The sequence below is a fragment of the Cryptotermes secundus genome, unplaced genomic scaffold, assembly GCF_002891405.2.
Source record: "Cryptotermes secundus unplaced genomic scaffold, Csec_1.0 scaffold828, whole genome shotgun sequence".
NCBI classification, from domain to species: Eukaryota; Metazoa; Arthropoda; class Insecta; order Blattodea; family Kalotermitidae; genus Cryptotermes; species Cryptotermes secundus.
The window spans coordinates 83958-97323 of record NW_019720720.1 but is presented as its reverse complement, the minus strand read 5'-3'; the positions used below and the strand labels follow the sequence as shown (position 1 = coordinate 97323).

General features: G+C 37.6%; 1 protein-coding gene across 1 annotated transcript in view; it reads right to left on the bottom strand.

Annotated features, from left to right (window-relative positions):
• Positions 1-4595: 4595 nt before the first annotated feature.
• The window catches only part of LOC111872181 (group XV phospholipase A2), a 12283-nt gene continuing 3512 nt past the window's right edge, over positions 4596-13366 (bottom strand). The window contains exons 3-7 of the mRNA XM_023865811.2: positions 10048-10279; positions 8548-8775; positions 7784-7955; positions 7314-7436; positions 4596-5877 (exon numbers count right to left, since the gene is read on the bottom strand). Of these exons, the coding sequence (XP_023721579.1) occupies positions 5655-5877; positions 7314-7436; positions 7784-7955; positions 8548-8775; positions 10048-10279 (978 nt within the window). The 3' untranslated portion in view covers positions 4596-5654. The remainder of the gene's footprint in view (positions 5878-7313; positions 7437-7783; positions 7956-8547; positions 8776-10047; positions 10280-13366) is intronic.

Here is a 13366-nt window from a genome sequence, read left to right as displayed (position 1 = left end):
TGTAGATGAAAGTACTGCAAAACATTTCATTTCTCTAATTTGTCATATGCCAGCGACATACGAGGTCTGAATAAAGTTTGTGAACTCATCATGTTCTTGCCGTGGCAGCAGCAGACAGAAACCTCAGTATGGTTTGATGTTGGCATATTAGTGTTTCACAGCTGTGGTGTTGTTGACCTATGGCAGTCTCTTTCCGAGTGTCATCTATTATTGTCCAAGTGTGTTTTGGTGTGCCGTCACCAACTCTTGGATCTTGCATCATGACAGTGCACCTGCTCACATGGCACTGTCTGTGAGGGAGTTTTTAGCTAGTAAACTGTGCTGGAACACCCTCCTTATTCACCAGATCTAGCCCACAGTAATTTTTTTCTGTTGCCAAAGATAAAGGAAACATTGAAAGGAAGGCATTTTGATGACACTCATGACATCAGGAGTAATACAATGGCAGCTCTGAAGGCCATTCCACTAAACCAGTTCCAAGATTGTTTTTAAAGGTGGACTAGGCGCTGGCATCAGTGCATAGCTTCCCAAGGGAAGTACTTTGAAGGCAAACACAGTGATATTCAGCAATGAGGTGTGTAGCACTTTTACCACGATGAGTTCACAAACTTTATTGTTAGACCATGTATATGAACCTATTATAGAACCTTGAACTTTTGTATTAGTAACAGATAACATGCACAAAAAGTCCACCTCTAAAATGAAAATGAAGTTTATTGTGCCATTCAACAGTGAGAAAATATGCTATGTTCTCAAAACATTTTTAAAATTCCAGATCAGAAACAGTATTGCACAAAACTAATGTTACACGGAAAGTACAGCATTCACAATGACTCTAATTTACAAGTATATGTAAATGACACAATCCAGAATCAAGTTATTCATTATCAATGATACTGGTAATAATAAGAGAACACATTTGAATACTGGGAAACACCTGCTTCAGCACAACACTAAAAGGGCCCCATACACTATAAAAGCAGTGATACAGATATGATGCAGGTTGCAATATGTCTGAAGACATTTCAAGAGACATATTTCAGTGTCACATGGTTGCAAAGTATGCATCAGTATCCTAACAGGCATGATACTATAATACCCAGAAGCTGACACAACCATGGATCAATGTGCCTGCGCACTACTGAATGAGATTATACCGCCATGCAAGACTTGTCATGTTGGATGGTGTTACCATCTGTATCAGAATGCATGCAGTCCTCAACTATCTACATGCTATATAAAACAATCGGTAATTGGACTCAAACCCACTTAGAAGCATGTTCATCAGCCACAAAATCAACTTCACAACATGCATATTAACAGAACAAAATCACACTAATTCAAAAATACATACTTCAAACACTGTATATACATTACGTAAGAGAGAGCCTGGGACAAATCACTATGAATAACAGTAAAATCCTGTTACATGTTACTGTTAACTAGGACAACTGCTGATCTAACACTACATATATATCCAAAAGTAACAAATTAGTGAAACATAACTAGGTAATCAGCATAGACTAGAAATAAGTTATCACATATCTGTGTTAAAAACACAGTATTTAAAAAACGCCTAGAACAAACAACATGGGAAGTAAACAGCTGCTTCAGATCTAAAGACTTTACCACACTTATATTATTTNATTGGTGTCAGAAGTGGGATCAGTAACGCAAGACACGTTACATTATCATCTACAAGATGGATATAAAATTGTACTGGTTTCTATACATCCATATCTCCAAGCCAGTGTTTCATTTTTCATGAAAAAACCATATAAAAATGCAATCTGCTTCACTATAATTTTTTTAATTTGCTTAGTGGGGGGTGGAGTCCAACTGGGTCCACTTGGCATGGCAGCCATTGATTGCCCTATTGTAGCCTTCCCCGGGTGATTATGATGATGGAGAATTTGGTGGAATGAAGATTGGCAGGGGAAACCGAAGTACTCGGAGAAAACCCGCCCCAGTGCCACTTTGTCTACCACAAATCCCACTTGACCGAACCCGGGCCGCTGCGGTGGGAAGCCAGCAACTAACTGCTAGAGCTATTGCTTCACTATACCACAAAATCATGTAGAAAAATAAAGCTACAAACATCATATAAGAAATACATTATAGTCTGTCCCATTCAACTCATTTCTCTGTAGACTAAACAGTCTGCTGTATGTTTTAAATAGCTTTAAGTAAGAGAGATGAGGAAAAGGAAATGTAACAAATTTATGTAATCTTTACTGTTCACTTGTATGTTGAGAGTTCAACAATGGTTTATTTCTAAATACAACCTGTGAGGAAGGTACAACAAATATTAATTCCAGGAGCAAACAGGGCTCATCTAAGGGAAGTAACCCCGATACAAAGCCCAGCAAGTGTGGAGGCAGACAGGTCACTGCCCCACTACCAAACTTATTCTGTCATGTTTGTAATAGTACCAGGGGACATACATCTTACTGGCATCCTCAGGAACGTTTAATGTTTGTTGTAATATTGGTAATATAATAATAAATAATATAATACAACTGAAAGGACCTTGGATGAGGACACCTGAAATACACTCTAATGGTTCTTAAAAAAAAAAAAAAAAAGGTAAGACTATCCCTGTAGCAGGCCATGGAGCTAATATGGTTGTCACATACCAAAGCTCCCACATTTTCTAGACAAGAGGCCTGCAGAGGCCACCCTTTACTCCACAGGAAGATTCCTGTTACTCATTTCTGTTAGAGGCTGAGTCGACCTCAGGGCCATAGTGCTGCTGGAAGGATTATGTCAATTTAAAAATCCAGTGACCTCATTGGGAATTGAACCTGCAACCTACTCTTTTTGTTCTTGCATTATTTAATGACACTTCCAACTGTAGAGGTTAAATACCATCACATCGTTCTTGAATACATTCAAGCGAGACACACTGCAAAGAACTCAGTAGGAAGAAGCATGGTACTCTTAACTACAACATGTGTGCATCCAAGGGACCTACACGTGTAATAGCAGAAACAAGAGACTGCAGCAGTAGATATATTCTAACACCTGGTGATGGCCATATTGGCTGAAACATGTTGTGATCTATAAATTTTAAATTTAAAACTTAAAAATTTTAAACTTTTATGTTAATAAATAGCTGCACATAAGACTGTAAAATAAGATTTATAATAAAATTGACTTGGGTAGGCATAACAGAATTTCTGCAAATATTAGTTACTTCATTGGGGACACATGGTAGCATAATTGGTTCAGGCACTATGCTTCAAGCCAGAAGGTCGCAGGTTCCCGATGAGGCGGATTTTTTCAATTTACCACAGTAGTGTAGTTGGATGAGTCACTATGCTACAAGCCAAAAGGTCGCAGGTTCAGGTCCCGATGAAGTCATTGGATTTTTTTCAATTGACCTAATCCTTCCAGCCGCACTATGGCCCTGGGGTCAACTCAGCTCTAACAGAAATGAGTACCAGGAATTAATTAAATAATTTTCCTGGGGAGTAAAGCGCGGCCGGCGCGTAAGGCTGACAACCTTACCGCCATCTTTGAGCCTACTGTCTAAATAATGTGGGACCCTCAACATCTCACAACCCTATGGGCCTTCACGGCCTGTTACAGGGATAGCTTTTTTTACTTTTACTTTACCTAATCCTTCCAGCCACACTATGGCCCTGGGTCTACTAAGCCTCTAACAGAAATGAATACCAGGAATCNGGGGGGGGGGGGGGGGTAAAGGGTGGCCAGCACCTAAGGCTGACAACCTTACCGCCATCCGTCAGCCGTCTATAGAAAATGTGGGAACCTCGATGTCTCACAACCCTTCATGATCCATTACAGGGATGGCTTTGCCTCTTTTTTTTTTTTAGTTCATTAATGAAATTTCAAGTTGAACATGGCCAACTACTGTGACTTTTAAACTGGAACTGTTTAGTTGTTGTAGATGACTTCTGTCAGTACATAATATACTGTACATAATATGAGCACCTTACAGATATGCTCTTACAGTGTCAGAATCCTAATAATATATAGGAACAACATGATGTACAGTACCAGCAAGGAAACTGAGAAGACCTAACAGAAAATCAGAAAATGACAATTAATGAAACAACAATAAAGCTGCCACATACTCTTAGATCTTGCAGCATTTTTATGGAAAGAAATAAAAGTTGGATAAAGGATGCAGCAGAAAAGTGAACTCTCATCAAAAAAGCAAAAAAATCTTCATCCAGACATTCAGAATAAAATTCTTACTAAGAAAAATTTGGAAAACTGTAAAAAGACAGATTTTCAAATGAAGAAATGGGAAATGGAGCAGAACTAATACAATGAAGGAGGGTTTAGAAACAAAAAGGCTTAGATCTTTCAACCATGTGAAATGTGTGAAGGAAAAACAATCCAAAATGGCAATAACTAGTTAAGCACTTCACCATGAAGGCATATGGGGGAGTGGGTGTTTAGATCCACATTTTCTTGACCTCAGCACTAGCTGAAGGTGAGTGGTCAGCTTCATGCCCTAGAAGCTTTACCACCGGGGAAAGAGGCCCTAGTACCCATGGAATAGGAGGTTGGGTGGATCCCAGAGCCAGTCTGGACGAGGTGGAGAAGAGAAAATTCTTGATCCTACTGGGACTCAAATTCCAACCCTTTGGTCATCCAGCCCATAGACAATCACTATACTGACTACACTATCACAACTCCTTCCAAAATGGCAATAGAAATTAAAATGAAAGGAGACTGAAAACCTGGTGGATGAACCAAGTGAGGATGGATGCGGAACGGAAAGATAATAAATATATGGGAAGACAATCAAAAACTTTTATCTCACTCTCAACCACTTGACTTATTCAGGGAACAATCATTCACTAAAATAATAATCTTTCAATAAAATTAATGTGGGAACTATAGAAAAACAAGTGCCAATAGATTTGTCTCTGGTCTCTCTTCTACACTATCGCTGTAATTTTGAGACTTGCACCTTCCAGCATCACAAGGTGAACCTCATAAATTTTATCAACCGAATTAAGATAACACAGATGAGCTAGCATGGTTTATAAATGAGATGTTATGAATTAAACAGATTAAGGGAACCTGTGAATCAGCTCAACTTTCATGTAAAATATAATTCAAACAATAGTCTGGAAGTCACTCAAAAACTTTACTTGCTAGCACACAAAACTGATCTCTACTGCCAATCACCTAAATGCACTGAAAAGTGGTACGAACTTTTCACATAAAACATAGGTCTCCTACTATGGGAATCTGCAAATAATATAAATGTTTGTGATATAAGAAGAGATGAACATACTGTAGTTCACACGCTGAATTTGACCTGTGAAGAATCTGACAAATCCACAATATATAACCATGATTCTGGAAATCTGTTATTTTCCATGCCTCCATCTCATAAACATCAGTATGTTTCAGTGCAATATTTTATCCATAGCTTCCTTCATTGGCATACATAATAAATTATTTGTCAATTTCAAATTAAGAATCTATAAAAATCAATATAAAATAATATGTATTGTACCTAAATAAATTTGAGACTATAATAAAGAACAAATGATGTGATGTCAAATAAACCAAAACTGCTCCAATAAAATCACATAATTTCTGGTATATAATGCTTATAAGATGGATGGAACAGGTTTTAGAATTAAATACAAATTTAGATATTAAACCTACAGCTTTCTTATTAGTGTCTCAATATAGCTAAGAACACGTTTATCACGAAGTATGCTCATATGATCCAAACTGGAGAAAGTTTGATAATAAATGTTCTCCTTTTGCTTGCCCTGCCATTTCAAACATCCTTCCAAGCTACGTCTGTTTACAGTGCCATCTCCATCACCATACAGGAAGCCAGGGTACCCATCTGGGAAAGTCTTAGGTTTGTAGATAAGTCTGTGGAACATCAATATATAACATTAGCAAGAGTAAAATGGTATTATTTACTTTGGTATAGTAACATTTATAGAAGTTTCATTAATAACTGCAGAAAAATCTCCAGTTCAAATTTATTTGGAGAACAACAAATCTGAACACAAAAATGAGGAAAATTCACGTTGGCATTATGAATTTGAAAACACTGAAACACAGCCTTAAGGAAATCCTTAAACTGAGGAACAGCAAATGAAGATTTCTCAATGCATCATACAGGACCCTCCCTGAAATGTTGAATTATTAAACTGACCAATGTGACAGTCCAAACCTCTTACAATTCTCCATGGGACAGTATAGTCCCCTTCAGCCATTTCGGAAAGGTGACTGGTTTATTGGCGAGACCGATTCATTAGCATGTTATGACTTGTTTTTCACATCTGGACAGAAACAACTGCCTTGTTTTGTTACCTGCAGCTTCAGTGGCCAGAAGGGAACAAGGCCACCACGGGAGGCAAGTCTACAGTTTGCTGAAGATGTGACTTTTGTTTTGCTGACAGGTGTAGCTGTCATAAAGTGTCTTCGGAAGGGTGTAATTGGACCCTAAACTTAGAAATAACCGCTTTCACTAATGGGGTTCCGGGTTCTAAACTTGGGAACTGTTTATTCTCAAAGTTTGTTATGTGATTGGCTTGTGCTGATTGCATGATTAATTTGGCTAGTTAAAATCAGCCAATACAAAACTAATTCTTGTCTGGGGCATGAAGCAATGCTCCCGCAGGATACCAATCTTCAAAAACTTGGCGTTTTGAATTGATCGGAGGCAGACGTCATTGGACTGCACTCCTCATGTTGCTCTAAATTCATCAGTTCTTCACTTTGGTTTGATAAATCTTTGATAGTTATAAAGGACCATATTACTCTGTGCTTGCAAATGAATATATAATATTTCGCTTCCGAAATAAATAATTTGTGGAGAGTGGAAGTCGTGTTGTTGATTTCGAGCAGCGGACTGGCTTTAAGTGTGCAGTTTCCGGTTTCCTCAGTTATTACCGTAGCACGTTCCTGATAGGAGTCAAGTGGTCTACCGAAGCTGGCAAATAAGTACAAAGAAAGAAAAGGGGGACAGTAACACCAAGAACTTCCTTACTGTTATGAAATTCCTGTAACTGTGACATTTCATAATCATCATACTATCCATAACTGTACAATAAAAAGTACAGATCATAAATCAGAGACAAAAAGAAAGAACTTTTGTTCCTACTTAATTACAATCACTGTCAGATCCAACTGCCACCCACCTACTCACTCACTCACTCTAAGAAAGAAAACCCAGTATTTTCTTGAAACAACTGAGAATATATTAAATACATATCATTTTATTATAGTTATTTTATTCAAATTTACCTTCTTTGAAACCTTTGAATTTCCACAGAGTCATCAGACTGTAAGTCACTTACCTATTAATTGTATTTACTCCATAACCATGTAAACAATGCACTTCTACATCTGGGGCTTGAAACTCAACTGAATATCTTTCCACATCTTTCCTCATTTCCCAGCCCATAGGATATTCAATAGCCCTGAAACACAAACACATACATAACATAACCAGTTACAGAACTATACAATGCAGCACCTTCCATGCAGAGTTCTTTTTATGTTTCATGAAACTACTTGAGTTTAGTGATTCCATTGTTAAGAAATCTTCATAACACTTACCTCTGTCACATAAGGAAAAACAAATATTATGTTCAATTTACTACAATTTTCATGAAAGTACTTGAAAGGAAATTTTTAAAAGTACCTAATATTGTAAGAGAAAAAATCTGGCTAATTAAATTTCTACAATTCAGCAAACATGAGAAACTTCACCTCTTTATTTCATTTCACCAAGTTTGTACATTAGAAGACAATTAAGTATGCTTACTCAAAGAATTCTCTGAAATCCTTGATTGTGTAGTTCTTTCCATCTGTTTGTATTAAAATTTCATCAGGATTCCAAAACAAACTGGATGGCATGAGCCATGCTAAACTTGGTGAGGTTATTTGTTCCTCTCGTAATGTACTCTCACTAAGGATATAAGAACCCAAATCGTCACCTGCAACAACATTTTCAATCAATCAATCAATTTATTTGTTCCAAGAATCCATATTTGGTGATATAACCTCTGGATATTCAATTCAATTCAATAGTAATCTGTCAGACGACAGGTCCACAGTCTCTCCCAAAACAGTTCCTCCACTTAATGCGATCTTCTGTTTTTGGAAAGAGATATAGAACAAGATAATAACTACATATTAATATAACATACATATTTACATGCGTCAACTATATTATAAAACTTAACTACCTACAGATTTCATACACATCAATCATACATCATGGTATACAAAGAATGTATGGGTAATACAATGTATATAAACAAAATTTTGGTAGGGTGAGAAAAGAGTAAAAGCCAAGGTTCTGACAAAATTGAAAAGAAATGGATCTTAGGGAAATATGTGCTGTGAAGCAGACTGAGCTAGCTCAGGATATGGTCCATCACTGGGCTTTGTTGTGATGGGCATTGGTCCTTGAGTGGTCAAAATAACATAATAATTAAAAATAATTCAAATGAAACCATTTGTTGTACAAAGGTTTTATTGTATAGGTCCTTCAGTATAATGTACCAGATTTGGCAATCAACTTACCCACTGCATAAACCTTCAATGCCTTGACTGATCCTCCCCATGCACCAGATAATGTAACAAGCGCACGAATATATTGATCTTTCCAGGCCTTTGATTGGATGTGTAAGAAGTGTAAACTCATGGGGCCACCCATGCTGTGAGCCAATATTATTACAGGGTGATTATCATTTATTCTGTACGTTTCTTCCACAAGAGCTTTCAACCTCGCAAAATAATCACCATTTTCATCTAATAAAAGAGAACAACAAAGCTGTAAAAGTACAGTGTGTCCACTTAACAAAACCACTCAACAGAAGGAATTATAAATTACATCCTAATATCCATGCTCCTCTGATTCCTTGTAATAAAGAGATGGAGACAGTTATAAAGAATTGACTACTGAAGCCAGAGTTTAATCTACTAGGTATAAAAAAAACAAGTTCACATATAAATACACATGGGCACACATAAATATGCAAGTGTACACACAAACACACACAAGAACAGGAAGCTAGGTAGCTGAGTCAGTATAGCAACAGGCTATGTGCTGAATGGCCAGGGTTCAATTCCCAGTAGGGGCAAGACATTTTTCTCATTCCACAGCATCCAGATTGGCTCTGAGGCCCATCCAGCCTCTTATCCAATGGCTGCCATATGATCTTTTCCCAGGGGTAAAGAGGCTGGGGCGAGAAGCTGACTACTCACTTCCACCTAATGCTGAGCTCAATAATGGTGGAGCTATCACTCTGCCATATATCTTCATGGCATGGAGTTTAATTAATTGATCACAGGAACTTTACCTTGGGAGCTAGGATAGTATAGTCGGTATAGCAACTGGTTGCAGGCTGGACAGCTGAGGGGCTGGTGTTCAAGTCCCAGTATGGGTAAGATTTTTCTCCTCTCCATGTCATCCAGACCTGATCTGGGGCCCATCAAGCCTAATATCCAAATGGTAACATGCACTCCTTCCATGGGGGTAAAGCAGCTGGGGGTGTGTGTCAAAGTCAAGAAAATGTGGATCTATAAATCCATTCCCCCATATATCTTCATGGCACAGTGCTTGATTAGTTAAGAACAGAGACTTTTCTTACCTTTTTTACAACTACACCTTTTACAGAAGTACAAATAAAATTACATTAACCCTCTACACAAAAGCATGCAGTGTGTGAAAGAATGAAGCCTCCATGACAGTGAAACTCTTTCTGCAATCTTAAGAAATTACATGGGGATTTCACAAAATGGAAGGTTACAGCACCCTACATGGGAAAATACTATGTATAATAATTTAATAAAATAAACAATCTTATTTTTAAACAAAATCCCATGAGGAAAGCCTTTATAACACCAAAAAAACTAACCACACAGGATACAACTTTTCTCTATTTTCATTACAATAATTCTCAAAATGTGGACAGACAAAGGAAACTGCACAATAACTCTTAGAAGGATGCACATATTTGCCTCACAAAAACCTTCAGAAGAGAACTTTTTTAACATGCCTAAGTGGCTTACGTAACTTACTTGGGGCTTTCCGAAAGTCATATGGGGCACCTCGAAGAGAGATGTTACGTTCATAACCCAAAGCAACCAAAGTGTTAGCAATGTCTTTAAAATATGCTCCTGGGAATGCTTCACTTGGATCAAGCCATTCAATAGATGTAGTGTCCCCAAAGCCTGGAATTCTAATCTCAACACCTTTTGAATTTGATGTTGTTCTTGTTACATTGTCATATACAAGTTTCATGTTGTCAATCTGTAAGGAACAGGACTGTATTTTACAAATCAGCCCATGTAGAAGATGCTCATGATTGTATATCACAATACTGCAGTACAACTTAATGGCACCAGAGGTTACTGCAACCTACTATGTGGAACATGCTTTGTTTGCACAATTATCACAGGCACTCCTTCTCCTGAGTCCAGAATTTTACAGTGCTCTTCTACATAAATATAAAAATAACGTAAGGGAAGACCAAAGACTGCAGGTTTCTGAGAACAGGGTGCCGAGGAAAATATTTTGACTTAACAGAGAGAGAGAGAAAAAAAAAAAGGAAAGAAATAAATGCCTAATGCAAGTCTTCATAATTTGTAGTCTTCACCAAACATAAGGGATATTCAGAGAGTAACTTGCCTTTATTTTAGGCAACAAATGTAGGAGAAGAGGAGTGCTCGCACATGCAAGGTAGTGTCACATGACTCACTGCCCTGTAAACCATTACATAAGTGGTCGCCTAGTGCTTGTTCTTGTCTCTGCAGGGTAGTCATGATGTGTCCTGCAACTGACAATCCTGCCAGCAGCAAAATTTGCACTGTTATCTGCTTTCTTCATGCTAAAAACAAGAATGCTGTGGAAATCCATCGTGAATTATTCATAGTTTACAGCCAAAATGTAATGAGTAGGGCAGGCAAACAGATGTTCACAATGAAGAGCAAAGTGGTTCGTCACCCATCTGTAGTGAGTAATGAGCTTGTTCAAAATGTCAACCAAAATTTTGTGAGAGACAGTGCTTCACAATTTCAAAACTTTCGTGTGAATTTCCACAAATTTCACACGCTCATCTCTATGAGATTATCGCAGCTAGGTTAAACTATCACAAATTTTGCACAATATGGGTCCCAAAAATGCTCATGGGCATGCATAAAATGCAGAGAATGGCTTTGGCTTTGACCTATTTTAGAGTGATACTATAAAGATGGTGATCAGTTTCTCAATCACATCATACCAGTAACAGGTGATGAAACCTGGGTTTCATTTGTGCATGTTGAAACCAAAGAGCAGTGGAAGTAGTGGATGCGCACACATTCACCCAATAAGCCGAAAAAGTTTAAACAAACATCTGGACAAAAGCTGATGGCTACTGTTTTCTGGGATAGGAAAGGAGTGCTGATGGTGGAATTCATGCAAATAGGTTACCACAATAACATCAGAAGTGTACTGCAGAACACTAAAAGAACTGTGTATGGCCATTCTGAACAAAAGGCGTGGAATGCTGACATCTGGTGTAGTGCTCCTCTGTAACAATGCATGTGCACATACAGCTGCTTACACCAGAGCACTGCTGAAGCATTTCAACTGGGAGTTGCTTGACCACACTCCTTACAGCCCTGATCTCGCTCCAAGCAACTAGCACCTGTTTACCTACCTGAAGAAATGGCTGAGATCACAGCACTTCAACAATAAAGAGGGGCTGATGGAAGGCATCAGACCGTGACTGAGCTCACAGGCAACAGACTTCTTTGACACAAGCATACAAAACTTATTCCCTGATTTGACAAGTGCCTCAATTCCAGTGGTGACTATGTTGAGAAGTAGTTCGGGTATATACATATTTTTTGTATATAATAATTTTTTTCTGTTTCCTTCTTTTGTTAACGATTCACCAGAGGTTACTTTCCAAGTAGCCCTCATAATATATTAGTGGTGAAATCAAGACAGATATGGCCATAATATGTAATATGCACAGAGGCAATGATGAATGTGTATAAAACTGTGGTTGGATACCAGAAAGGCACACACCACTTCAAAGACTTAAGCACAAATGGAAGGACAGTATTAAAATGCATCTTTAAAGAAACTTGATGTGTGGGTGTGGACTAGATTCAACTAGCTCAGGATTGAGTCCAGTGATGGGCTCTTTCAAATATGTCAATAAACCTTCAAGCTCCATAAAACGTTAGGAATTTATTAACCAAATGCATGACTATCAATTTCTCAAGATGGCCTCTGCTGCTGTCCATAAAAATATATTCTGAGCCTTCTTCAGTTCAAGTATAATTGCCTGTGGTATATACATAATGTGTATACAAATTTTATTTCATGAATACTGCAATTCAAGAACAGTTCAGTAGCCCTAATTATCCAGATGAAAATACCAAAAAAGTGTACACTTGCCAACTTCCCAGAGGAGAATGGCAAGGCTAAGATTAACTCCCAATGGGAAGAAAATTTTGATATAGTGAAGGCAGATTCTCTAAATGATGGACAGCCCAAAATTGAAGTCCCTGACCCTCTAATTTGGGGGTTTTATGATACCATATCTGTGAAAAATTACTGCAGAAGTTACAAGAAAGTGCCAGATAGGTAAAGCAAAGACAAATGCAATGAAATGATGAGACTAGATGCTTGAGCTAGAAGAGACAAACAGGATCTAAGCCATGCAGATGAGAGTGCAAACCAAGAAAGAGGTGTGGTATCTGCTGCAACCCAATAAATGTGCTACAAGAAGAGAACACAGATGAAGAAGATTGATCATAACTTTCTCAATATTTTGTTTATATGGCTCACATTTTCTAACATCCAGCTTCATCACCTCACATTCTGAATGTCATATGTAAAGAATATACACAGCACACTGCTGCATTTCACATTTTGTGACAGTATACTCTTATCTCAGGTTTGTACTATCTGCAACTTTGAACTCTGTATCACAGAATAATGGGATCTGACACATTAAGTAAACTATTGCTAACAATGTTAATTCCATGGCCAATTCTTTGAAACTAAAAACTGTTCTCCATTCTAATCACTTCACACTTTTCCAGGTTTATATATAAAAAATAATTTTTCAAGCGTCTACCACAATTAAATTCTAATAAATATTGCATGGAGATGAGACACAGGTGTATTACCTACACTGATTCTACAAATTTAATTTGAAAAGATTGCATACTTTTATACTATTAGCAATCAGATTATTTTTCATTCTTTATATTATTTATATTGTATGTATGTGTTTTGACTTTTAGAACATGTACTGTGACAGTGGCTTCTAACAGTATTGATGTAAAGCTGTCCCTCTGAAGATGGTCTCTGAAGACCAAAACATATAAGGGCATGAAT